General features: G+C 39.4%; 1 protein-coding gene across 12 annotated transcripts; it reads right to left on the bottom strand.

The window, feature by feature from the left end:
• Positions 1 to 359: 359 nt before the first annotated feature.
• On the bottom strand, positions 360 to 27,897 carry LOC135789502 (adenylate cyclase rutabaga). Of its 12 annotated transcripts, none has more exons than XM_065299357.1 (22): positions 27,093 to 27,897; positions 13,639 to 13,921; positions 13,243 to 13,581; positions 11,577 to 11,726; positions 10,998 to 11,116; positions 10,283 to 10,394; positions 9,943 to 10,229; positions 9,737 to 9,881; positions 9,089 to 9,274; positions 8,685 to 8,759; positions 8,356 to 8,415; positions 8,068 to 8,157; positions 7,304 to 7,489; positions 6,933 to 7,211; positions 6,605 to 6,876; positions 6,308 to 6,548; positions 5,616 to 5,997; positions 5,243 to 5,560; positions 4,701 to 4,893; positions 2,480 to 2,681; positions 2,369 to 2,386; positions 360 to 2,302 (listed from the first exon to the last, which is right to left on the bottom strand). In XM_065299357.1, the coding sequence occupies exons 2-22, from the start codon at positions 13,852 to 13,854 to the stop codon at positions 1,697 to 1,699; spliced, it is 4,476 nt and encodes a 1,491-aa protein (XP_065155429.1). In that variant the 5' UTR covers positions 13,855 to 13,921; positions 27,093 to 27,897; the 3' UTR covers positions 360 to 1,696. The 12 variants fall into 12 exon arrangements, with proteins under 12 accessions (XP_065155429.1, XP_065155427.1, XP_065155420.1 ...); XM_065299355.1 differs by having other exon boundaries at positions 3,279 to 4,893; positions 27,093 to 27,896; XM_065299348.1 differs by having other exon boundaries at positions 3,063 to 4,893; positions 27,093 to 27,895.
• Between the last annotated feature and the right edge of the window lie 79 nt (positions 27,898 to 27,976).

Raw genomic sequence — 27,976 nt, 5'->3', positions numbered from 1 at the left:
TCAATGAATGAGATGAAATCAAAGGTAATTCTAAATTATTTACTTAACAATTGACCCTAATACATTTTAAAACTTACTGGAACAATAGTGCAATACTTTTATTGTAATAAATATAAAAATATCATCAAAATCAAAGTAAATACGGCTAATGTGACACAACCTTGCAAAACTAGAGCAATTTTTTTCTCTGGAATTTATTACAAGTTTCAATAAGTCCTTTTAAGAATTCAACGACTATTCATGTGACAACAGGTGATGATAAAAATTTAAACAGATCAAAAATCATAGAGCAAATCTTCAAAAATGATTTCACTGTACAATAGAAGAGAGAGGAGAACTTTTTTCATAAAAACACAATATTATAGGACATGGTAAGCATTTAATAAATTATTAAAAACATTTCAACATTACAATGGATAAATATACAAATCAGAGACGAAAGAATCGAATAAAAATAAACCATCTGTATCTGCATAGACAAATAATAAAAAATAGATTGAACAATATGGACAAACGCATCCTCTTCACATGCTCCTCGTGGAATATCATAAATAATAATCTAACTATGCTTCCAATGCCTAGCAATAGCGGCCATCTTGTTGCGGACCACCATCGCTGTCTTCGACAACACAACAATGTTCGATGAAGTATATAATAAATACTATATAAACACATATAAATCCTGTATGATTGAGTAGTGCGCGCCTCTCCCACCTGAGGACGGCGCATATGGTAATCGTCTTGTTTAGTGATTGGTATCATAATTATAGCAGTATATGATAAGTAATAATTGTTAACATTTCAATGAGAATTTACGCGAATGAGAGAGATGAGAGTCTTGGCGTGTACCTGTGTAGTAACATCAAGATCGGATCGTAAACATGAGACACGTGTGCACGGTATGTACAAGTATTGATATATCGCATTTCATTGTTGCAAAAATAATGAAAATCTTAATTACCATTAGTTATTAGTATTATTTAATTAGCATGAGTGTGCTATACACTTAGTAAAGTGATCACAGAAATGTAGGTTTGCTTTTTATACAAATTTTACTTATTTTCTTGAGACAAACAATAGACAATCGGAGTATGTATGTCAAAAGGGTGGAGAGTCCTTTGATTATTGCAACGTTGATGAGAGTTTGACGTCATCATGGTAACATAAAAATAAAAACAATCTAAGTAAGTACAACGATATAAGTATTCGAGTAAGTAAAACAGGCGCAAACAGGCACTGAAACCGATTTTATGTAATTCCGATCTTGACTCGAGTTTTCGCTTTCCAATGTGTTCAGTATCATCATCATCTTTGCCATTATTACCTATTATTTATTCAATAATTTCGTGAAATCGATTTTGATGAATCGTAAAAAAATCTACCATACAAATGTTTTTACACAAAGCATCCTCACCCATCTATTGCACTTTCTACGGTTTAATTTAGTTTTTAATGCTACTACAAAATGGCGGCTGTTCTAGATGTGTACGTTCGTCAACAGTTAAATAAAATCATTACGTCATCGGTTGGCACTGCTAAACCGTTCATTCTATTCATTTCTTTTGCCTTCTCAGCCCACCACTCATCAGATAATATGTAAATGTATCACAAAACACCGAGAAATACCGATAAATAGAAATCAACGCAACGTCCTAGTTGCTGTAGATCGTATGTCATTTGTTTCTTCATCATCGGTTCAAACATCACTATCCGGATCGGTTTCGCTGCGCGGTTGCCCAAAGTTCCTCGTGATACTCTCGCTCATTGAACGGATGTTGGCCAAGTGCACCTCATTCACCGGGCCCGAGAAGTAGTTCAGTCTGTCTAGGTCAGGCATGGCGTTTAGATCATCATCGGTGCGATAACAATTATCATACTCGGAGTCATACAGCGCTGATAAGGAGTCGAGCGACATCATGGCGTCCGAGTCAAAGATGCGCGACGATGCACGAGAGGACATACTCGTGTTGTCGTCCATATCAGGATCATGGTTGTGATCGTTATACGCTGAGTTCACATCACTCAGAGCACCTTCCGCGTCAGTAAGGCCTGTTTCATTCAACATGGAAATATTTTCGAGTGCAGGATCGTCCGTGGTGTAACCAGTAGACTCGCGATCGTTGAGCAGAGGTTCGGATGCGCCACCCTCTTCGTCCTCGCTCCATTCCGACTGGCTGCCTGCGCCACCTCCACTATGACTGTGTTCGGAACGTCCACTTGCATTACGTTTCTCGGATTCCTCTTCTAAACTTCGCAACTTTTCTTGAACTTTCTCCTCGAGGAGACGCTTTACTTCTTCTTCCTGTGAAATTGAAAAAAAATATATATTAATATTGTTTAAATCCCTTAAACAATGCCTAATACTTACTAATTCCTTATCGATATGCTGCTTGCAACAACAAAGTAAGTAAGTATTGTTTACATGCGCAGATGATTGTACATGAAGTTTGAATCAAAATTGAAATATTTTTCTACTAACCTTGTCTTGTTCCTCTTGCGCCAATCGCTCGGCGTGTTCAAAACTTTCAAGATCAGTGTCGTCGTCATGATTTCTTGCACCCGGCATGTCAACCATTACGCAATCGACGCAATCCTCACACTCATGTTCATGCTCGCAGTCCTCGTGGCATTCATGGCCGGAGAAGCAGTCATGCTCCCCTTCAGTCTTATCGTTTGGATGTCTATAACACAAACCAAAGAAGTAAGTTCTAGTAATTTACGCGTAAATTTTTCTATGCAGTTTTACTTCAGACCTCAAATAGTATGAAGTAACACTATAAAGCATGTCTAAAAAGCTGGTGAACATGTAAATTATGGGTGAGAGCACTAGCATTACTAGCAAGCAGCATGGAGTTTGTTAGTTTCGGTTTGTGTTCAGTGATTTTGTGCATTGTCAAAGAGAGTGACATGGTAAGTGAATGTTTAATTTTATATTTTCGGGTTGTCGAAGTGTGTTTCATGCATCGTTTGTTAGTTGCTAAGTTTTTGGTCGACATCTCTTGGTAGTGTGAGTATTTGATGTTGGTGAGTAACTTTTAGATGATTTCTGTTGCTAAAGGTACCTGTCGCGAGGCGCAACCGCAACCTTGGGCAGTTTGCTCTGCGTGGGCGCTTGTGGCGAAGCGGCGCCGCGCTTCAACGAGCCCTCCTTGCTGCTTACTACCTGCTGCTGTCCGCCGGGCATGCATTGCAGCGTGACGCTGCCTGTAGGATTGACGCGCAGTCCGAGCGCGAGCGCCTGAATGGCGGCGAGTCCCACCTGATGGTTATTGTTATACCTGACGAGAGGCTCCAGCGCGATGTCCTTGCTGCACTGCGTCACCTCCAGTTTGGGTGGGATGTTCGCCATTAGGTTCTGTTCGTCGAGGAGTTTCTGGATCTCTCTTTCGAAAGGCCCGACATATTCGTCCGTATTATTAACTTTTGTATTAGGGGAGGGCAGTTTGTTCCTTCGCTTATTATCGGTTTGACAGGATCCATCCCGTTTCGAATTTGATCTTTCGCTGCTGGCATAGTCATTAATGAGAAGTTCTTTGATCTCTTCAGCTTCTTTAAAGCTTGGTGAGCGTTTACACGCCGTCGCGGAGATTTTATTGCACTCAATGTCCGAATCATTGCGATGTCTCTTCTCTAAACTGCGATTGTGTTTCTTTACTGCTCCATTTTGTAAACCACGCGATAACGATACCGGCTTTTTCGGTTTCGTCAGAAATTCGAAACTTGCACACGACTCTCCACGGTAACTGTCTTCCCCGTCTAACATTGGCGGGCTTGTTATGACAGAGGAATCCATTGTGTTACAAGTATTTGCCAATGCCAAAATAGCACCGGGGGGAAGATTATTCCTCTTTCTGTCAGTTGAGTTTTGACGCAAGGAGCAATTGGGTGGGATATAGTCCATGGAGGCGCGAGGTGATGTCTCTGGACTAGAACAAGGATTCACTTGGATGTCTGACGGGAAAATGAATTGTTGAGCGTCAGTAACAGGCAGAGGAGGGGATACGCATGGAGAGGCGTCCGCATCAGTCGTCCTACTATAACTTTCGTCGCTGCTGCTTATGCTTGGCGAATGATTCAGCGAACTAATTTCGTCCGCAGAACTATGAATTCGTGCCGGTGCAGTTGGCGTGTAACCACCGCCCATGCCACCAAGACTTTCGTCTGAATAGTGCCTATGTAAGGGCGAATGTCTTAAGGGAGAGTGACTTATGTTAGGACGAGGAGTCCCTTGGAACCTGCTCAAATCCACTGCGCCCAACTTACTACTTGTGGGCACAGGTTGCATAACTTGCGATGTCATTTGTATACCACTTCCACCTGAGGGATTTCGCCTATGGCGATTAGGGGACTCCTTTCCTGGTGGCTTTGGCAGTGGCTTCAAGTACGGTTTGGTTTCTCTTTCACCGATGGAAGATGAAGAAAGGCTGGCGTACGGATTATTTCCGTGCGCAGCCGAATGGTTACTGTAGTTACCATGCAGCGAGGGTACCACTTGGGGACGAGGCCACGGTGGGGTGTACTTCATATCTTTGGCGACACCCGTTTGGGCAGCCGATCCGACAGGGTACAATAAAACTTTGTGCGGGGGCAGAGGTGGTGGTGCTGATATGTTTTCAACCGCGCTGACTGCGGGTTTTGGAGGGCGAGGTTTGGAGTGGCTGGGTGGTGGAGGTGGAGGCAAGAGGGGTTCGTTTTCGCACCCGATGTTCATCTCCCCGCGGTGGCAGCTCGTCTCACGCAGCGGTGGCAGGCGCATTGCATTCCGCAATCCGAACGTATCGTCCCGCGAACTGCTGCGACTCTGCAAAGGGGCGGCGTGTTTACGTCCACTGGGTGTATCCCCATGAAGAAGTGCCAGCGGCGTGGCCACACCACCGTACATATTGTTCATAGCTATAAATAAAATATAATTTTAATAACATAACAACGTTAAGACTACTTTGAACTAGTGCAGATAAAAAGAAAAAAAGGTACTAAGAATATATCTAACGAGTGCATGGTAAAATGTTACTATTCTAGTGCACAAGCCGGGAGGCATCATTCGCAAACTTTAGTACTTACTAGTAAAATAAAAGTAAAATATTTCAACAGAAAAAATATTCGTGTGTTTACAGAGCCCAATAACATCACAACAGTGTTGCTTCTGGAAGGAAACCATTCGATACAACAAAACTACATTGAAAGCTTGTACAATAGGTTTGAGGGGGCGTTGTGATATTATTGCCAGTCGAAGTATACGTACCAATAGCGCCATTATTGCCGCCCGCGGCCGTGTTACGGAAGTTGTTGAGTTCTTCAACGCGCATCGTCCCTGGTTGTTTACGGTCGATAAGGAAGTATGTTGTCATATCACCTTTGCCCTTCACTTTGACTTTTCCACGACATTGAAACTCATACGGGTAGGCTTTCAGCACCTGGTAAACCTCCTCGGTCACCTGTGTATGATTGGGCAGGCCGGTGGAGTCCATCCGACTGGCAACGTTCACAGTATTACCCCAAATATCATATTGAGGTTTCCTGGCACCAATTACACCAGCCACAACTGGACCAATGTTTATACCTGTAGATGTTTAATTGTTAGCTGTTTAATTTAATGGCTACTTTGTCAGACATACCAACTCGCAGCATAAAATTATTGTAACTATTCTCGTTAATATTGAGTAAACGATCCCGCATGGCGAAGACAAACTCAACGAGAGTGCTCAAATGTAATCCCGCCGTGCTTTCATCGTCATCAAGGATTCGAAGGTCGGGCATGAGCCCCACGGCGGCCATGTACGTAGATCCCACCGTTTTGATCTTGTCAATTGACTTAAATCTCTCCTCACTTAATAAGTCATCGAAATCAGCGATGATTTCGTTGAGTAGACGCAAACACTCGACACCCTGATTATTACCGTCCAACTCAGTGTAAAACTCGTGATAGTTGGTGATTGAAGCAAACACCACACCAACGCGCGAGTAACTCTGATGGTAGAGTTCCTGCGATAGAGTATTCTGTAATAGAATGGTTCAGCATGTTATGAAATGCAATGTAATATGCAGCCCCTGTAATTCAATTTTCGACAATCACTAAGATTTGGCAAAGAACGTCACGGAAGTAGATGTAAAGTAAGCGTATAATAAATGAAATCGACAAGTTGATGAAGATTTCAATTATATTGAACAACGTAAGTGCCAGCGATTGATATAAACTGAGACAAGTGAAGAGGCTACACAAGAGAAACAGTACAGGCTACAGTGGCTACACAATACACAAGTGAGATATATGAAGCAATGCATTAGCAGCAAACATGCGCACACTCACCATGTTGTTCCTGAACTGATTGTCCAGAAAATGGGTGGCCACATGAGCTGGTAGCAGATTGAAGAGTATTCGCTTGTTGGAGTGTTGCAGTGCGTCCATTTCGCGTTTTTCTTCATTCGCTTGAATCTGCCAAAGGAAGTCCAATCGAGCGGTCCATTCCACCTGGCGCCCATGCAAAAGAACTGCAAGGACGAACATGAGGACTTCAACCACACTCAAAACATGAGCGGGTATTACAGACCTAAGAAATTGAGCAATGCAATATATGCAAGTAAACTTATTAAGATTAAAACTTACTTTACACGAAGGTCGTAACACATAAATAAGTCAATATGCGATAGTTCTATCAGAAGTATGTAGACTGTAGACATGACCACAAGGAGTGATGATTTTAAAAGAATAGGCAATCGCAGGAAAAGAGCAACTGCTAGATATCCTAACGCGCATGATAGGATTATATATTGAGGAAGAGGACACGCGCGATGGTCGCGTTCTAGAGTACCACCATCTAAAGTGACGTTTGTTGTTGATTCCGGTGATAAGCAAGGAACATCAGATCGACACGTAAACTGAAAACAAGAACAGTTAGTTTTAAAACTAGTAAAAAGTCATATAAAACTCTTACCACATTCACTTGAGCGACTGTATAAATCAAAACTATCGTAAATACAGTTATTGCAAGTCTCAGGACAAAACTTTGTGAAATGTCCCAGAGTATCCAACGCAGGCGCACTGCAAGTAGAAGCATCAAGACCACTGATATCCACACGAAAGCCGTGAGGAAAAGAAGAAGTAAAATAATGGTCCGAGGTAAAACAACCGCTTGCAGCGCTCCCAAAAGGACCAACAATGCGAGCGCGCACGCCAGGGAGGAACTGTAACCGACGTCTATGTCGTCGTGATACTGAAAGACACAAAAAACGTTATTATTGAATAAATGGAGTGGAAACACACAATTAGGCCTTCCAGCCCATTAAATCCAGATACTGTATGTACCTGATTTTCTTTGGAACTGTCCTTGAAGCACAACGTGATCAAATTGACGTGTGTAGACTTTTCGCGATCGACGCTACGCGCTTCTATCGCCTGAGCTAGATACTTGTTGACACGGTTCGATGGCTGATGGTAGACACTGGAATGACGCTTCTTGAAGGGCCGCTTGAATTTCTCGGTGACTTTGTTCTAAGAACGGAAAACACACATTTACTGATATTTCAAAACAAGGGTTTGGAAGCAGCTTCTCGGAAAACAAGGAAGCGAAGAAAGCGCGCTTTTTGAAAACACTTCAGAAAATCATACGCTCATTTGGATTAACATTTACATCAGGCGATTTTATTAGTCACCAGTTGGTCGCAATCAACTTTTGGTAGATTTTCCGAAGTTTAAAGCCACGTGTAGCTGTAAAATTCGCAAAGTTCATATGAAGCAAGAGATATGAGGATGTTTCGCACGTGCGGAAATTAATAAATTTCAATTTCCCGCTTAGTCGGGAAATTGCAATTAACTCCGCTGGTTCCGACTCTGATGAATCCAATCAGATAACAAAAAAACATCGTAAAATGTACAAACACCTTGATTAACACTGATTCCCATGACGATAAAGACAATGACTGATAAAATTGAGTCTGAAAACGATTTATAGTTGAGAAACGGAGAGACATCAGACGAAAAACACAGTTGAAGGACAGTTGAAGTCACATTTGAATGTGGAAACTTGAAGGAGAATCGAAGCAACACGTCTGAAGACAGGAAAAACTCACTTTCGGTGCGGTTCTTGCTTTCGGCGTGACGTCCTCGATGCGAATCGGGGTGGTAGAAACAGTGGGCGGTCTTTTCGACCCGTCAACGACCTACAATTCACACGCACCACCAAAAAAATCGTTTGCCTATTCCTATCACCGCGCACATCAATGATTTATGAATCATGATCTGTTTTTTTTTCTTATTTCACAAAAGTGCTGAATGTTTTTTGATGTATTTGTGCAAAAATAACAAAAAGCAATATTTGCTACGCTTGAATGATCGAGTTTATAAAAGTCTAAACTCACTTCCGCTACCGTGTCGACGACAACAACTGGCCCGCCGGCCGCATTGTTGACGACGCATACCTAGACCGTCAATAATTACAAATTAATCGCCATATATTTCAAAGGGGACCTTTTTCCAAGCTTTTGTTTCTTGCTTTTCTATAAGTAACTAAATCTACAGCCTACGCAGACTATGAACTAGATCAAAGCGCAAAGCAACATTAAAAGCTACGAAAAAGGGCACAGCATCAGACAGTAGCGCGCACAGAGTCGTGAACTGGTCGTATCATAAGCGTGTGTGGTGGGTGATTGTGTTCAAAATGGGATGCACTGGTAGGCTGATAACTCACTTTGGAATCGGCCGGCTCGGGCGTTTCGCTTGTCGGCGGATGATCAGCGTGCAGCGCGCGCTGCAGATCTAGCACCTACAAGGAGGCATAAACGATTACATATTCCGCCGCGCCCAACGCGCTAAACGATTCGATGTGAGGTGTGCATCCCGCAAATGTGCCATCTAATCTACGACAGTACGACACTCGTGTATGATACGAAAACTACGTGTGTGAGTGTGGTGCTCGACTGTCCCCACATGGAAGTACTAAAATGGCGCGACACACTTACCACTAATTCCTAAAACAACAATAATACAACAATCATGCATCACGATGATTCCGCTTGTGTTCATTTCGGAAATATTTAGTGCGTTCTTAGTGCCTTGGATTGAAACACTTAGATGAAAGTATTGAGGTTTTACCTTGCGTGCCTGGGCGTTCTTCATGTCCTGCGGCTGCAGCGCCATGTTGCTGAAGGGCACCTCCATGGAATACTTGATCGAATGTAGGAGTTGGACCACCACATTGGAGACGTTCTTGAAGCTCAGCTTGCGTCGCTGGGCAGCGCCGAGCGCCGATCGGACCTGCAGCGTGTTGAACAACAGTGGCTGGAAGAGATCCGCCGGGGCGTGACCGGGGGAGGGTATGCAGGTTAGTCACAAGTCACGGGGTGTGTATGGGTGTGTAATTTTGGATTAGATTAGTGCCTCATTCCCAAAAAACCTTGTTAAAACTACTTCATTTGAATTCCCTTCATTTCATCTTCTGAATCCTGTTAGTTGCCTCATTTTAAACACAGTTAATATATTCAAATTTGTGGTCATGTAAAGTATCCACTTGTCAGGATGTGCTCAACATCAAAATGCACGGAGGCATGCGACACTTAGATAGTTGTAAACATTAATTTCAAAAATAATTTTGGATGCTGTTGGTAGATTCAATTGGTAGAGTTGTTTGTAAGGCTGGGCATGGTTTAAATATTTTGATCTCTTAACAACACACATGTTAATAAATCGTTGCGGCCACAAAGATTTCTTTGCAACCGTTTGAGTTATATTTGATATAAGTACCTTGCGTCGGCGCGCTGGTGGCACGATGAAGTACGTAGTCACGCAATGATCCCGCAAGTATTGATTCCTGCTGGAACCAAGTCCCGCTTCCACTTCATATTCTCCACCCAGATAGTCCAAAGTGGCTTGTGTTATATGTACACGCCTAGTACAACATAATAATCATTAATCGTAAGCTTGAATTATCGAAAATTTAAAGGACCTACCCTGGTTCTCCACCTGCTTCCATATTATTAGCTAGAGTGACATCATTCGACCACACGTCGTACTGCCATTTCCTAAGACCAAGGACACCGCACAACACTCGCCCTGAATGAATCCCAACCCGCATGTTGAGTTGCACGTCAGTGGCTTCCACCACACTGGCAATGGCGTCAATCATATCCAAACCCATTTCGACAGTACAATGGGCATGGTCTGACCGTGGTTCTGGTAGACCAGATACGCAATAATAACAATCCCCAAGGATTTTTATACGTAGGCAATGATTATCCTGTTAAACCAATATTTTAACAAAGAATATAATTTTTTTGTGATTTAACTTACATTGGCTAATTGATCAAACCTTCCAAAAAGTTCATTCAACAACCGAACTAACTCCTGGGCTGTGCACTGAGATGCAAGAACGGTGAATCCAACGATGTCAGCGAAAAGTATACTGAAAGATGTTTTTTTTATTGATTTATTTGATTTGCTTCTAAATTTTTGAAAATTTGTTGCCTTTTTATTTTGTCAACTTGAGATAAACACGTTTAGGGGTGAAATCTGTTACGGAATTGAACGGAAATTGAAAATCATGTTCATTTCCTTTTGGTAACATTCGCACAAATTTCGATATAGGTTTTTGCGGTCGGCGGAGCAATATTTTCCGCCGATATTACATTTTCCGGGAGAAGTGAAAGTAACTTTTTATTAGAGTCGTAATGTTACGTTTTTATATTTGATTACGCCGAAATTCCTCGCAGTTTTCAACCCTCCTACCTTCAGATGGAACCGCGAGTAGGAATGAAACTCATTTAGCTACGTCTCACGCAGATATGCTTTTCGAGTGGTTATACACGTTTATTTCATTTCTTTCGCACGTTTTTCTTGATAAAGAGTCCTTAACTCATGTTTTTTCGCTGCGAAGCAAGAACCTTCTCGATTTTATGATCTTAAGGTTGTTTTTTTAGACGTACGGATATGAATTTTTCATGAAAACTTCTCGACCGGAAAAGTGCATCCAATGCACTTTATTTTATTCCGTTCTAAATTCACTTACCTAACATTTTCGTGCTTCTGGATGTAAATCTTGTGGAATTGTCCTTCGACAGGTGAGATGATATCGTTCTTCATCTCCATTGCAACGTGTTGCGGCAGGACTGACAATAAAAGTCGTTCCTGAAATTAGAAAATACATAACAGAAATTACGTAATGCGTAAAATTAAAAATTAAAACAATTTGCATATAAATTGAGCAGAAAATCGAAAATTACGCCCTGCATCACCACATCACGACCCGTCGCAGATTGAATAAATCGCTCTCGACGGAGTCTGGAGAGTCTTGACATCACGTCGGACGGCATTCGTGCGCGAAAACAAAATCAATGAAAAATGTAGCCAGCAGACGATAAATCACGCGATTAATTGGCTTTCGTTTTGCTTTCTTTTGTGTGCTTTGTGATGCGAGGACTAAACAGGTGAAACGCACCTGCTTCGAGAAATAATAAATTGTTCACCAATATAAAACAAGGCGACAAATTGAACCGTCGCGGAATTAAACGGTGTTGAAATAACAGAAAACGTTCCAAACGATTCCCCGATTAAATTGACGGCCTTTTGTCATTGATAAACGACTTACAAGTTTTTCATTTTCATCCTCCATTTCCAGTCGAGCAGCGATACAATTTCTCGTGTCCAGGAAGGCTTTACGTTGAGCGTGCTCCATCATATTGTGCATGAAGATGCCCACTACGTTCACACACATGAAGACGATGACATTCGCAATTAACTATTAACGAAATACAAGAAAACCAGTTAATAAACGTCAACACTAAGTGTAATAAATTAATTAGGAACGCGAGTCATTTATAAGCATAATTAATTGTCAATTTAAATAATTTGTCTCTAAAGATAAGCGTTCGCGTCGAATTAGTCGCTTTCCAGAATTCAGAATACTAAATTCTCATTTCTTTCTGACATCCAAGCAAGTATCAAGTCTTTTGCGATGTAAAATGTTAGCATTTTAATTCCGTCTCGTATTTTACGGCTCGCCGATCATTTGATTCCGTCCGTGTGCGTATTATACCTGAGCTAAATTTAAATTAAGAATCGCCGAGAGGAGAAATTGAGTCGCCATTGGCATGAATCACTGATGTATGCAAATTAAATTCGAAACGTCAATTGAGTCATTCGTTTCTCGCGTTGGACGTCCGTTTTCGTCGCGGCGCACGCGGAAATTAATTAATTTATCATTACTATTAATTTATTGATTAATTTACTATAGACTACATCCTTAAGTGTAATTTTGTCACTTGTTTATGTTGATTGTTCAATATGCTTGTACAATCATAAAGTTTTCTTTCCTGAAACTCTTGGGGGCAACTAAATTGAGTCGACATACGTTTTATTAGTCGCTTGCTTTCCACTACGACAACTGGAAAAGTAAAATTTGTACAAAGAAACTCGATGGAAGTTTCTAAGCGTCAGAGCGTGGCAAAGTGGAAAAGTTTCCAAGTACACGATTTATTATCGTACACATTTTACTATTTCGTGACAAACTTTGAAGTCTTACAAATTTAAAATACTAAATAAAGTTTCCTAGGCGAAGATTGCCGCAAAAAGTTGCAGGAAATATTGATAGCGGCCTAATGTCATATTTAATGCGAGTGTAACGCGCCACGTGCGGTAATGCGCTGTAGTATAACGTTGATTTATCGAGTTTGTAATGTAAACGGATGGAAGTTGGAAGTTGTGTGGAAGCAAGTGCCACGGAACACGTTAGGAAAAAAGCCCATCTCGCAGCGATTACAGATTCACGCTGTGTCTGTTTCGCGGCGGGTTTGGATTTAAAGCCGGATTTCCGTGCATTTATGCCTATGATTATACCGCCACGCCGACTTAAATTACATCTTAATGTCTTACATGGACAAACCGTTTAAATTACATCACAGCGCATACTTGAAAAATTAAATTGAAAATCAACACAAAAATGTGCTCTGATTAAAAGGAACGAAAATTGAAAGCCTCGAGGGAAAGTTACGTCACATTTAGAATTCCTGCATAAATAACTCGTTCTCAAAGGAAAAATAAAGTGCACTATAACGTAAATTACCTCTGGCAGTCTATCATTATTTTTGTTCTCTTGTGTAATATAGGAATATACACAATTTTGTTATTTAATATTGACCTGCGTCCACTCCACATCAAACTCAATTTTATTCAGTCTGAAAGCTTCGAGCGGTTGAATTATTGATTTCCCAAGTTGAATGTTGAATGTCGGAGTAAAAGTTGATGATATCATTTACCTGTTGCCAAAGCAGGTGTGGAAAATCCTTGGCGAAGAGCACCGAGACGACGATGTGGGCCGAGCTGAGCAGAAGGCCGAAGAGGGCGGCGACCCACGCCTTCAACGGCATCATCGCATACGCTAGGAAGACGACAAACACCACCTGCCACACACCCTCGGCAGCAACGTGTGCCACCGCACCACCTCCATACAACGGTAGTGCCAGGGCGCAGAAGGTGGCGAGAAAGAAGAGCACCGCGTAGCATACCCACAACAGATACGCATCCTGCATGAGACGTGTGTGTAGGAACGCCAGCAGGATTCCGAAGAGTATACAATGGGCAGCATGATAAACAACCTTAGAACAAACAAGGTATTAGTATTTTTAATATGTTGAGGATTATATATTCATTACCTGGGCTGTGGCTGCTTGTGAATAGACCAAACCAAGGTTTGCCAAGATGGCGGTGAGAATGACGAAGAGGGCAACAACTGCAGCGACTGACGAATGCTGCAGCTTGCAGATATACCTCTGGTACAGCAACTCCAATTCATCGTTCTCAAACCGATGCGGGTTGAGCACGCGCGCGATAATACGCGGCGACGTCATCGCCTTGACGCTGTGATCCATGATATAATTGATCCTAGCCGATATTAAAATTTGTGTTTTTGTTTTCTACGGCGTGCCATCCTTAATCCTGCAAAAATAAAAGCATCAGGTCACTAGATAAAAAGGTACCAGCTATAAATATCGGGCATATTTAAAAATGTAAAAACATCCTGTTTCAGCAGGACTCAACCCAACTCAGCTTAACACATCTATGTTGGGATAATCGATGCCTTTTGATAAACGGAACGTGAAATATGCCCCACGTCAGCGTAGCTGGAAGGGAAAGGACGAAGGACGTTGAAATGTGTAATGATTTTTTTTTATAAATTATCAAACTCATCTGCGAACCCTTCTAGTTCTACCTCTATGCTTATCGCGCACGTACACATCACCTTGACTACCGTATCCTGCTGTTACCCTTTGAACTCCCGGGGAAATGGATATTGTGCCGCACACCCGATTGAGCAATCCGCTTCGTCCGAGCGGCGAACACCCGCAGCGCTATGAATATGAATAGCCGCAGTCCTTGCCGCCACCGCAGCCCAGGATTGTGGAAATCTATCCTGCTCGTGACGAGCGAATTATATGAAGCGTGTGGATTATATTATTGCCTTCGACAGCAATTATAAGACTTTCGGACAATAAACCAGCAGACAAATGAAAATTTGAATAGAAATTGAGCGCGTTGACAAAAGGTCACAGCAAGTTTCTACGCTATGAATTCATTAAAATTAATGTAATTAAATTTTAAACTCATTACAGATTAATCTTGCTAATTAATAATTACGCTTGGTAAACTCGTAAGTAAATTAGCAAAATTGCTAAAATTACCACTCAGGATCGAATTATTCCAATACTCGAGGTGGTTTTGTTACTAAATTACAGACTAATCATTATTCATTAATCTACGCACTCTGAAGGATCTGATATAAATTGCGTCGCTCAATAAATGTATCTGCGCGTTGCTAACACGTTTCCTTGAGTCTTCCAGCAAGGATAATTTACACATTTCGTATTTATAGCGTGTTGCAATTTATCTTCATACAACATTTCATATATTAATTACGCAACACTGAAAATACATGAATTGCTTTCATCTAGCACTTTAGATCTCATCACGCCCGCATTTCCATTTTAGTATTTTATGTTTCGCGAGTTTTTTGCGTTTGCAGCGTTTATGTTTCGTTTCTTTCTCATTTGGTCGTCGTGATATTAATTGCTTTACCCTTTTACCGTTTCAGCGGCAGTGGTGCGTACCGCTACTACTTTTCTAAAAATATATTCAGCGAGCTTGATGACGTTCGCGGAAAATATAAAAGTAAATGAGGTAGATTTATGCTGGAAACCATTTTATTTGCATGAATATTTTGTTTTTGCACGTCTTTATATATAATATAAAGAGTGATGGATTGATCAATCTAGGATTGTTGTATTTTGTTTTTCATCTGCGTTTATCATGTTTTATTATCCTCCCGAGTGTCTTAAAGGAAAAGAAAATGATAATTTTTATATTTATGGGTTGGCCTTCATTGGGTCAATGTCATTCGGATTTCTTATGAGTTTATGTGCCATTCGTTCCATCGACAATCCCTTTATTTAGCAATTCGATCATTTTTCAATTTTGGCTTCGGCTTTCATCTGTCTTTTGTATACTTTTTTCTTCTATCGCAATTTTTGGCACACTTTGCATCTTTGCAGTATGTAGATGAAGTAAGTCCATTAGGGAATATTTGCAAAAATGCGAATATATTATTTATGCACGCTTTCTATCTCGCGCGAAAGCCGATACCCGAAACCACTTTACAATAAAAACAAAAAATATAACTTTTAATGTTTGCAAATACTTAAAACAACATTATTTGTTCGTATTACTTATTAACGTGTGTGAGTAAATATTTATTTGGCATGATTTAAGGTCTGGTAGAAATGCCACATGACGCTGCAAAATGTCGATGCGAAAACGAAATTTTGCGTGGGCGAAAACATAAAAATGTCCATTTTCGACACATTATTCATTATTATCGCCATCGTTGCGAAATCAACTCACATCACATTCATGGAATATAAACTCCTACAAGTAATATGCATATTGCACACAAATGTTTACGATTATTCACATTCTCATTTGCCTTTTGGGTGTTTTCAACATTTTTATATGAAAATTGCGCAGTCACAGGCAACAACGATCGATAGGAAAGCAATTAGCCTTTAAGTTCTTCGGTAAAGTTGAAAACTTAAATGTTTAGCCAGCCCAGTTTGAAATTAATTATATACAGCTTAAAGAAAGTTTCCTATGTGTAATATAAATCGGATTATCAGATTTAGATAATTAGAATAATTTAATTTTAAAGCAACAAAATTTTAAATAATAAAGAAAAGTTTTTGAGATCATTTAAAAGCGTACGCTGAAGCTTTATTTTCTTCCACCTCATGAGGGTGGTAAAAAACAGTCGATGGCGGTATTTGGCGCCTTTTACGTGTCGGGAGGCGGTCGCAGGGCGCCGGCATTGAACGTTGAACCCCGTAAATTACAAACTCAGCCGGCATTCACTGCAAAAACTAACAAACACCAATGTAGACTGACCCAACGTACACAACACGGAAAATTCGTATTTTCGTGGCTCAGATCAACATCAACACAGAACCCAAAGTTTGCACCGGAAAACAGAAAACAAAATACAAAACCGAACGCATTATTCATTCGTTGTTAGTTGTAACTTTTGAAACGTGAGTTATTGAAACTTTTGTAATTTTAAACGCTCCCTGTTGAAAAAACGTTTTTCAAGGTTTTTGCAGGGTACACGATAAATAACACGTATGAACGGAACTCGAGGTGAGTTTGAATGGCGGTTGAATTAGCAGCATTAGTAGTATTTCGGACGTGTGTCCACCCACGCATTTGGTCAGCGGTACGTGACAACAATACACTCATAATTAGTTAATCCAATATAGCGACATACTACATGTAACACACTTTTAAAATAAATATTAAATAAGAATGATGAATTATAAAACTTGGCTATTATAGTTTTGCACATTGAAATTATCCACGTTGTTTGCATTGTCAATGTTGTCATATGCTAAAACGGCTGCATAATCAGGCACGAAAGTGCAATTAGTGCAAATTATGCAAAACTGTGCGCGTATCGTGTGTTTACGACTGTTGAAAAAACAAAAAACGTGTTTTGTCATTCGCCTTGAACATTTAAACTGAAAATTTAATCATGGACGCCTTTTTATATTCGATAATTACATACCCGCCGACAAAAAAATAACCATTTTTTTCTTTCTGGGTGATTAGACGGATCACTTTGAAGTTAGAACAAATTTTCTCAAAGCGTGTAATTTCAAACTGTTTTTTCTTTTTATTCACTTCCATTCCGTCGTTAACAATCGTTAGTTAGCAATGCAGTAACCTAACAACCTCTTTTCTTCTCGTTTATACTTTTCTATCTCCTTGCATCATCACGAGCGGTAATACTCTTATTTTCTCATTAGATGGTCGGACGATTATTGCGCTAATTATAATTATAATCGTAATTGCAATTGAAATAATTGCCTCTTTACTTTTTACAACGAGAACTTTTTTATGTAAGTATTTATTTATATAAAAAAGAGTGTTATACATGTTGCTTGGATAAGTGTGTTAATAATAAACCTAAATTCGTGAATTTATTATATCGTGTGTGCGTGCGAGCATGAAATTTAAATTTAAACATTTTCCACTGGCGAGGGTACCACATTAATGCAATTAACCTTGACTGTGTGTTGTTCTTCGCAGGCAGCGCGGCGCGTCGATTTGCATAAACAAAAAGTGAAATTTTCACTCGCTGCTTATTTACGAGCGGTTTCATTGTCTTCGCAATCGTAACCGCGTTAACATGCTAACATTGCAACCCATTCCCATGATCTGTTACTCACTTACGCATTAAAATCTGTGTGTGTGTTTGTAGTGTGATAAAAAAAAATATTGCACCAAGACGATTGTTAGATTGAATAATGACGCGCTCTCACATCGACAATTGAGATTTATGGTTTTGCAGGCCGTAAATTCATTCCGTCGGAATGTATTCTTGTATTTTAAAATATTAAATATAATTATAGTGCTAAGTTGACTCTCTGTGAAGCGAATCGATAAAGAAAGGGCTTGTCTTCTTGTCTTCAAGTTTCGCACGAGTCGTTTTCACAATTTTCATCATGCGATGAGCATGAATATGTTGATGCATGTTTTCAGCGTGCGTTGCCGACGATTAGTTAGATTATATACGATTATGCGCGGTCGAGACGCGAGGAAAGCGCGAGAATGTGCACACGCCCGCTCGTCGTAACCGTTTATGCGGTGTTATTAACCGCGCGATATGGTAATATCATTGTGTAATGTGTACTGCCGTATGAGGGAAAATTGCATACTGTCCTCGACTTGCCGACGGGTCAAAATACGGGAAAATCTATGAAAACACATGGTAACACAGGAGTAGGTACTTGCTGGGAACTCGTGACTCGTGAATATTATTACTCCACTATTTGGAGCTAATTCAAAAACACTTGCGTATTCACATTTGCAATTATGTACTTAACGCGTCTATTTATAGATAAAAAATTTGTAATATTTCTGAAAATGGTTATAAAAGTACCATTTTTGTGTTTATTCATTTGTGGATTGAAAAAGGATTGAAAATAAAAGAGTTTTTTGTTTGTAGATTCCATTACGATGATTTCATAAACAAACTTGCGGTGTTTTCGTGTCCCTTTGCAAGCAAAGTAAGAAACAAATCAAAGAAATGTAGGAAATGGAAACTCGTGCACAAGATGCACAGATCAAAAGCGACGAGATTCATGTTTACATTTTTCACTCGCTTTTCAGAGCGACGCCAAAGTTGAAAACGTCTTTCAGGAATATTTCATCGCGATACAAATCAAAGCTGGCACATATTCTATCATTTAAAACGACGCAAAATGCGCGCGTTGTTTGTGCGATTTTATCAAATGTTGTGTTAAAAGTGACAGCTTTCAGGATGATTTGAGCTGGTTAAAAATATTGCCAATGTGAGGTAATTTTTCATCTGACGTCAATCGTCCCAGAAAAACTTCCCATTCAAAGGTGATTATGTCCACTGGCTCACGAAAATAAACGCTCGCATTTATTTCGTCAACAAATTCTAAAGCAACATATGTGTAATACTAATAGACTTTTAGCTAACGTCGAAGTTTGCACGTTTAACGTTTCTAGTAATGTTTGTTATCAAGGGAAAAAAGCTTGCAGCAATCGCTCAACATTGAGCATTCACAACGTTCCAGCTAATCATAATAAACGAGTACGTTTAGCGTATTCGAGCGCATTTGCATAAACGTCGAAGCGGTCGAAGTGCGCACGTAAGCAAAACGTCCAGCGGCGCATAAATAATACCAAATGTAAAGTGTAACCACGAAACAACAGCAGACGATGGCAATAAGTAATGATTAAATGTGTAACAGGCAACAACAGCACAGCATTATTCGCATGATGCGCGTAAATGTTAATTAAAAGGCGCGACACGCCAATTTGTCGCTGCTATTTATAACTCAAAGCCTGAACAACTATTCGCGACGCGTTTATTCGGATTGCGTCATCATTTCGCACATTGTGGAAATCAAATCGACGCTTTGGTAAATAGTAGTGATTGATAATAATTGCATATGCTTAAAGGTTCGAGCTTAAAAGGTCGTTATTATGTATTAGCACACAATGATATTTACTTTTTCTTTAGTAGGTACTAATCAAGGTAATACGTACAATTAAAATTGAGTATTGTTAATGAAGCATAAGTGACTAATTAACACTTGGAATTTACAAATAATGAAAAACCAATTATAAGATAAAATTCTTTGACTGACTTTTTAAAATTATAAAATATGAAAAAAATAATATTTTCATTAAACTGACAGAAAACATGAATGCTTTAAATCTGAAACGTTCCGAGCGTTTAAATCGTGCTTCAGTAATATTCAGAAGTTTAAATTTATTTGCGTTCTATTAATAGCTTCAATCGAGGAAACCTCGCGGGCGTTGAAAATCCAGCAAATGTTTGTTCAATATTTAATGACATGATTTAAATTTCTATTTCAATTAAACTAAAAATCTTCTCTCTGCAGTATGGAAATACGTTCATTTCCATAAATTTCCATGAATTACACTTGAGCACTAGAATATTTTCCTTTTGGTGTTGTTTTCTTCGTTTCTAATTTATTTACTGTGTCTGAAACCGTAGTGGCATGATTATGATCACACTGATTGAGAGATCACGTCGGTGTTCGTCGCCATTGTAGTGAGCGCTAATATTTAATCGAACCTTGACCCGTTCATGAAGGCATGCGATGCATGCACACCCGTAGACTTTCGATAAATAAATAAATAAATAAATTGTTGTGTCCGATCGGCCTTTTCTTGTTCGTATCTTAACTGCCAACGAAGTGACGAGAAAGTTTCCAACAATAACATTAGCTATGCTGATGCAAAAATAAAAATAACTCTGCCTGACACAAAACTAACTTATTTACAACAAAAGTGAATTAAAAACTGCAATGTTCAAAGTAATAGCATTAATTTCGCGTACAGAATAGAGTGTAATGTAATGCAATTTTTGCGTCAAGTTAATAAAATTGCGCAAGCGAATCATGACCTCCAAGCATTCACTACAGAAAATGCAAATTGTGCGACACACTTGATGCGACAGCATAATAATGATTTTTTTTTTCGTCTGTCGTTTTAATTATCGCGGCGAAAATGCACTCATGTAATCGTCAGCGTGAGGCATGAAAGTGGCACCGCCTTCGGTAGTAATCGTCAAACTAGTCAATCAAACAGAGCACACAAAACGATAACGACAAAGTGAATTTTATGTCGTATCATAAACGATAACACGAAAAATTGCGGCAATCGGTGTTTTAATGGTTTATCGCTGTGGCGCGGCTAAATTTTTCCAAGTAATTACGTCATTGACACATAAAAAGACAAAAGGTTAACGAACAACGCACAAAATGTACTGCCTAGGCGCGGAAATGTAAAAAATTGTTAATTTATGTTTGTTTAGACGTATTTAAACAATGCCAAACGATGTATTGTTGATTGTATGCATGTGAGTGCAATTGCGATTGCAAGTCGCAGTTAAACGACACAATCGCGCCTATTTTTCCCGGCTTATCAGCGCATTATCACCAAGCGTTGGCCTACTATACGCCGAGTGTTCTTATTAAAGCGATTTGCGTCAACCATCGCACCACTTGGCTCTTAAAAGTTATAAAACATAAAACAACATACACCACAAACAAATAATAAGAGCAAACAAATCGTACATGTTAACAGATTACTCAACATGACTCATAATAACATTGTAAGCATTTATATAAATACAACTCATTAATTTGACATCTTGACGTTTATTAATAGCTGTATCAATCGCTGTAACATAAAAGCGATTTTTATTTGAAAATACAAAGTTGTTATTTCATCAAGTCCGAGACTTGAGATTGATTTCAACTGAATTTGGATCACTTTTGATTTGATTGATTGATGGTCGAAATGTTGGAAGGTGCGAACGTGACAGAGCAAATAAAATTAACGCCGACAAAACGTTTGATTGAACAAGCACGTTGACGATCGTCAATTAGTGAATTTAATATTCAATAATTCAATCGAAATCAAACGCTGTTCATCCGAATCAGAATTTTATTTTTATCGAATGCGTTTGATATGCAAACAAAAATTGAATTACGTTCATGATTACATGATTACATACCGTGTACAAACTTGACAGGCTTCAATGTATGCTTCAGCTTGAACCGATAATCAATATTCGCAAATGGCTGCGTCCTTGTAAATCGTCCTTTATGGATTATATCAATCCGAGAGGTTTAACCAAGGCTTCCAGCTCAAGCGCACAGCGAAGCTATTGTTAGTCATCTTGTTCATTAACATTGCTCATCGGATTCGGGGCGCATTTCGGGATAACCACTAATGTATGTACTCGTGTTACGTGCAAATTCCTGTGACACCTAAGTTTTGATATAATTCCAATTTCAATTACACGAATAACTAACATCGCATTGATTTTGCGTCTTGTGTGATGTGAATTAAATTATGTTGAATATTTTCGGCGTGTTTTTAATCGATCAAACTAAGCAGTTATAATTAGCTCGTTATGTCATAATCTATTCCACAAACAAGAACATAATCGCTAGCTTTGAATATTTATGAGACTAGAATCTACAGATACATAAAAAGTTTATTGGGCATAATAAACATTTTATAGTGCTTCAAAAGCAAATAATTTGTATTCAAATACAAAGAATCAATATCCTCACAAATAGAAATTAATATCTGGTTATTAATTATACTCAATTTAAAATAAAACTCCAAATTGAAATCAATTTTTAATTAGTACTCAATTAAATTTCGTTATTTGCATTATTTTTTGTTTAGAAATACATTGTACTGAAGTTGGACAGTGTGAATAAAAGTGTTTGGAAATTTTATACCTACCCAACGAAAATTTACAACCCTCTTGCGTGGAAAGCGATAAATCTTAGCGAAAACGAGACGTATCTACGGTCATAAAAAAGCGTATTTGCATAGTGACTTCAGGCGTTCACTGATAACAAAATGCATCAAAAAACAAACACAATAAAATAAATCTAAAGCAAACAAAGAGTGAAAAAGATAAATTTTCCATTTTATATTTGTTAATCGTGCCGTAATCAATACATTTTCATTTATAAATTATTAATATCCGTGCGAAATGTGCGATGTGTCCGCGATGCGAGACGCAATAAATAATTTTCGAATGGTCACAGTTTGGCGCTTGTATCACACAAATTAATTAATGCCGATGCGGAATTGCGGTGAGATGTGGTGCGGTACCAATGAATGGCAGTCATTTGCAATGTGTAATTCTGCATAGAAAATGGCAACCCGCCAATTTACATCGATCACAATCGGAAACCAGTGAATGATTTATGATGAAATGATCAAAAGCAATTGTAAATATTTCACATTCAATATAAACATAATACACTTGATTAATTGAAGTGCTTTTTCTTTCTTTTTTTGTTGCTTCGAAGGTTAAAACTGCAAACGTTAGTTAACTACGGAAACTTTATCTGCGGGTTAATTTTACCGCACTCAGGGGTTCGAAATTAACGTGAAACTCATTGCCCAGCCCTAAAACTAATTCTGCACTAATTATACAGCCTCTTCTTGTGTTTCCGTGCAAAAACGTTTTCGTTCGCTGCACAAGCTCAACAAATCTAATTTTACTCGATATTTACCGACATCTTGATATAAACCACTACCTGGATTAAATTAATAACAAAACTCCGTAATTGTGAACATGTTTGATGTGAGTTAGCGTGTTGTTCACGTCGATTACGTGGTCTGTCTGTCTGTCTATCAAGATGAAACATAATATAGATATCTAGACCTAGAACTTGGAAAAAACTACAATTTCCCACAGTTCTACGATAAAATGAAAACGAAATGCACGCCACCGCTAGTGGTTTGCTTCAAGAGACTGAGACGCTTCACCTTCACGCGAATGAAGCGGAGCGTGGCGGAAAACTGAGCAGTGAACACACAGTGAGCAGCATCGTAAGCCGACCGATGCAGACACCGCAAACATACAACCGACACAATACAACTTCTAAGGCTAACCGAACTTGTACGTGTGTTTGATGTGTTTGTGTTTGCTCGCGTACATTTGATATCAGCATGCCGCATCAGTGGAGCTGCTGCTGCTGCGTGCAGAGAGAAGGGCATTAAAAAGGCATCACTAACTTTTCTTCCAATACAACACAGCAAGCACAACTCACAGAGTTCAGTCGAGTTGAGATGCGATGCGATAGCTTTAGATTTATCTGCATCGAATCACTCTGTGTGTCATATCTTAGAATGGTGCAGTTATGAAAAGCGAAGACTAAACGAAACTCGAAATTGAAGAAGAAAAGTGACATGCTGAAATGGCAAACAGGAAAATACAGCACTAAAATGTAGGATTGCAGAATAAGCTAGGGGAAAACTTTTTTTCTCGTTCAAAAAGCATTCAAACATTCACATTCAAAGCACAGGAAGATGTGAGTGCCTCTATGCAATTGAAACAAGTTGAAAAATTGTGGGATTGCATGAAATCCTCAGCGTAATAGAAATATGAAAAGGAAAAAAGATATACTAGAAGGGTAAAAATACTGCCCTAAAAAACCCAACGCACTTTTTACGATTGCGTGAGTTTTTTCTCCGTAATGTCCCAGGGAGCTGCCACCACTCCAAATAAATAAATATACTCGAGTGAATTTTGAAGAACACGTGCAAATAATGTGAAAACATTGATTTGTATCTCAATGAGTTATCACTGATAGGGTAATAAAAAAGTAATAAATCTCTTTACTTTACTTTTCGTATTGATTATAATGCTTCCAACATGTTTTTCAGCAATTTAATGCATTTGCCAAGTACCACGAGAGCAAACGCAGCCGCCGTTGAAGAATTTTCTCGGAAGGAAAGTAAAAATAAAATGATTAACCTCATTCCTTGTTTATACTAGAACACGCTGCTCACTGCTTGCGACTAGTGACGGACTTTGCGACGACGATGTCCGACTTGTTCCACTCGACCAGACACAAAACACTTGATACAATTTAAGACAACACAATTCTATACCAGTTAACAGCGGTGACAAGAAATACAAAAAACAGACATTTTGTTCTTCACACTCACTTTACGCTACAACGAGAAATATAGCTGTGACAAATCTTTCAAGTAACCAATTTGTTGTCTGGTGTTGTTTTAATTTCCTTTTGCGTCTCTCGTTAAAAAATGTTTTGCGTTGCTATGAGTTGTGAACATTATGTTTCATGTTACAATTCATTACGAAACACACTTTAGTAACCAGTTTTCATTCGGTTTGCGCACGCTCACGACCAGTTCGCTGCAGAATACATATTGAAATTGAAATTAAACAATTGCATACACTCATACTTTATGATTGCCATTATACAGTGTTTTGTATGACCTTTATATTCATATAGAAACATTAAAACATAACATTTTAAACGAAAAATAAACTCTTGACTGAGGTCTAAGTAATTTTTGTTGTGTTAAGAGTTGTTTTTAGTAGGTTTAACTAGGTTAAGCTGACAAGGTGACAATTCATACGTAATTCTATATCTGGTGAGTCTCCCCGCCGAGAAAATGGGAAACGTGATTAATGTTCTCTAATAAAAGAACGGACACAATCTCACAATGCATCCCGTATACTCTTCTGTCGGCGACGTTAATTTGTCGCGCTCGTAAATTACGTTTTATTAAATTGTTTCACTCGACAAAGTCCGCGCGGAAAATCACTAAATTCTCTCCTATTTGTTCCCTAGTCCAGTCTACTCCATTCTGGAATAAGCGTGTGGCAAAAGTATGAAAATCTATTGATTTTCTACACGTGTACACTCCTTTTATGCCAGGTTTGAGTAGGCCCTATGTGGAAAACTTTATTGGCCGGTCATGAATATACAATTTAAGGACTTTCACCTTAATACTAAAATATCTACTAAAATAGCAAGGTGAAAGAAAAAGTTGGGGAGGTTCCTCGAAGGGACATCAATTTTATAATTGCTATTAACCGCAAGTCGTTAAATAAAATTGGATTAAGATTACTCCAAGGCATTATGCGGAGGAGGTTGTGTATTCGGTCGTAAAATGTGTTCACGTAAGTTTTATAGGTAGTTATACAAAAATCATTCTTATCCATTATCGTTTCGAATTAATCTGGTGCTATTTCGGGTTTAAACTTTGACTTTGACTTTTCAGTGCCATGAAAGCTTTGCAAAGCTTTACCGTCGCCTTTTCCTGGACGTCTACAGTCGGTTAATCTTGAATGAGACGCCGATCCCGACGCACGGCGTCCAAAGTAATTTCGTCTTTCCAGTAACTGGGGAAAAAGGCAAAAAAACCTCAGTAGCAGTACGGTATGTAAAAATAGCAACTGCGGTTGAGATGGCTTGTGGTTTCCAGGCTCACACATGTCCGCCGGTCGTGGCCGAAAGGATCATTGTGGAAATAAATAAAACACAACGGCCTCAAGGTGCTCTCCTGTGCTCGCGCGCCGTGCTTTTATGTGTTTTATGTGTTTCCACGTTTTCCACGTGCGCAATTCGTCTGCGTCTGCCACACACAGAAAGCAAACGGTCGTTAAATATCCCCAGCAGAATAATCCTCGCGAGAAGAAATTAAAATGCGACAAAAATAGTTTACTTACTTAACCAACAAAGCATTATTTACCGAACTCAATTTCATTAGGTAGGTTTATACATTGAACTTGGTTTTGAGATATAAAACGAGCAATTGAAGCGTAAGAAGCAAATAAACCTTCGTGAACGTGACGCACACAGATAATCCTCTGTTATTCATTCATTCATTCAAAAAATATTCATATTCACGGGTAGAGTGAACGAGTTAAGTGTATGTTTCTGCATTTCTTTCTTACGCTTCGACTGTTTTATTATTAATGAAACTGCATGGTCCGCATGCAGTTTATGCAATAGCGCGTCGCGTAACTGTACTCTCAAGACGCAAGTGCTGAATGCTGACCAAGTGCTTGTGACGCTGTAAAAGTCACTTCGACGGCTGGAATTAAGAAATGTGCCGAGATATACGAGTATGAAATAACTGCATTCACAAGAACTTGAGTGCGTGTAGTGACATTTTCAACTGACGTTTTACACGACACTTTACAACAGATTTCTATAATTTTTAATTTGTGCGCTACAAAAATAGCGCTTGCCTTGTGGTAGCATTAATTAAGTGTTTGCGTTTCATTTCCATGTACTTATTGCTACTACTCGCTCATTTGCCCGTCGTAATAAGACAATGTGTCAGACGATTCCGGTTTGCGCGTTGCTTGAAAAGCAATTAAACCAAAATTGTAATTCATGTAATTATGCAATACAAACAAAAAACCTACCAAAAAATTACCTGAATATAATTTTCGGATATAAACAAATAATAATGTATTAAAACTGAATATGTATACATTTAATTTACATTTTTCGTACATTTTAATTTATTCACATTTTAAACAATACAAAATATGTTGGCAGTGTAACTCTTCCCGCTGGGAATTGGATGATGACTTTTCTGGGTATTGAAACAGGTAATAGAGATGAGGTGAGATAGGGTGAGATTAACCCTTTTTTCCTTTCGGATTCTCCAACTCGTTCTGTTTTTTTTTTTTACTCACCAATGCATTAAAAACGTTTATTCCGGTTCTCTGTAGAGTTGGAAACGTGCGCTCATCGTAATTATCCCTTTTATTCCCCGGCGTTAGTAGATAATCCCCCGAAAAGTTCCACGTCGCTTTTTTTCGGTTAATTTGTCAATTTTTTTCGGTAGATTTTTTGTCAATTACTTCCGTTTCTGCACTTGCACTTTGTTTATATGTTTCTTGTCTACTTCCGGTCTGCGCTTCCAGTTTTAGTTCCACGTTCCACGCATAGAAAGCTCCATAAAACTAGACTTTTCTCCCCGACAGAATGTAATCACAGTAAGGCCATAAAAGGCCACAAAGGGCACTGCACTGCAACGCGCGCACTGCCGTTCCTTCTCGCACAATCCCGACTTGAATGTAACCTCGTAGATGTTTTTTTTCGTCGGCGCGCGTTCTTTCCTCTGTTCCCACTTGTGCGGTGGTTCCTTGTGTGGGACTTGAGTCACCGATCGGCAAAATGGTCCGTTCGGTGCACCTTACTCGAAGCGCTGCACTTGTTTGTTGCGACGGTGTGGCGCTTTCCCACCCCGTTCCGTCGACGCGCCACCGATGCACCCCGAACGCTGCAAGTCAAAGTGAAGCGTTTTCGATTGATAAATCGCGGCGAATTGCGGCGGCGTTTATTCTGCGGTTTTTTTGCGCTTGATCGAGGAAGCGCGCAAGAGACGTCGCGCGAGACGTACACACGCGCGAACAATAACAAAATAGACAGCAGCGGCGCCGCTGACGATCCGTTCCGCTCCGCGCCGGTTCGGAATGGTTTGGTGGTGAGTAGTAAATGCTTCTGCTGCTGATTTTGCCGAAGTTCGATACGGACGCCGTGAGTGAAACAGGTTTTTTCCATCGCGCATTGATGT

The sequence above is a fragment of the Atheta coriaria genome, unplaced genomic scaffold (genome assembly GCF_025399875.1).
Source record: "Atheta coriaria isolate IRGN ID8LTWV9N9 unplaced genomic scaffold, Caltech_Dcor_3.1 hic_scaffold_3_pilon, whole genome shotgun sequence".
Taxonomy (NCBI): Eukaryota; Metazoa; Arthropoda; class Insecta; order Coleoptera; family Staphylinidae; genus Dalotia; species Dalotia coriaria.
The sequence above is the reverse complement of the archived record's forward strand: the minus strand, read 5'-3'. Positions and strand labels throughout refer to the sequence as shown.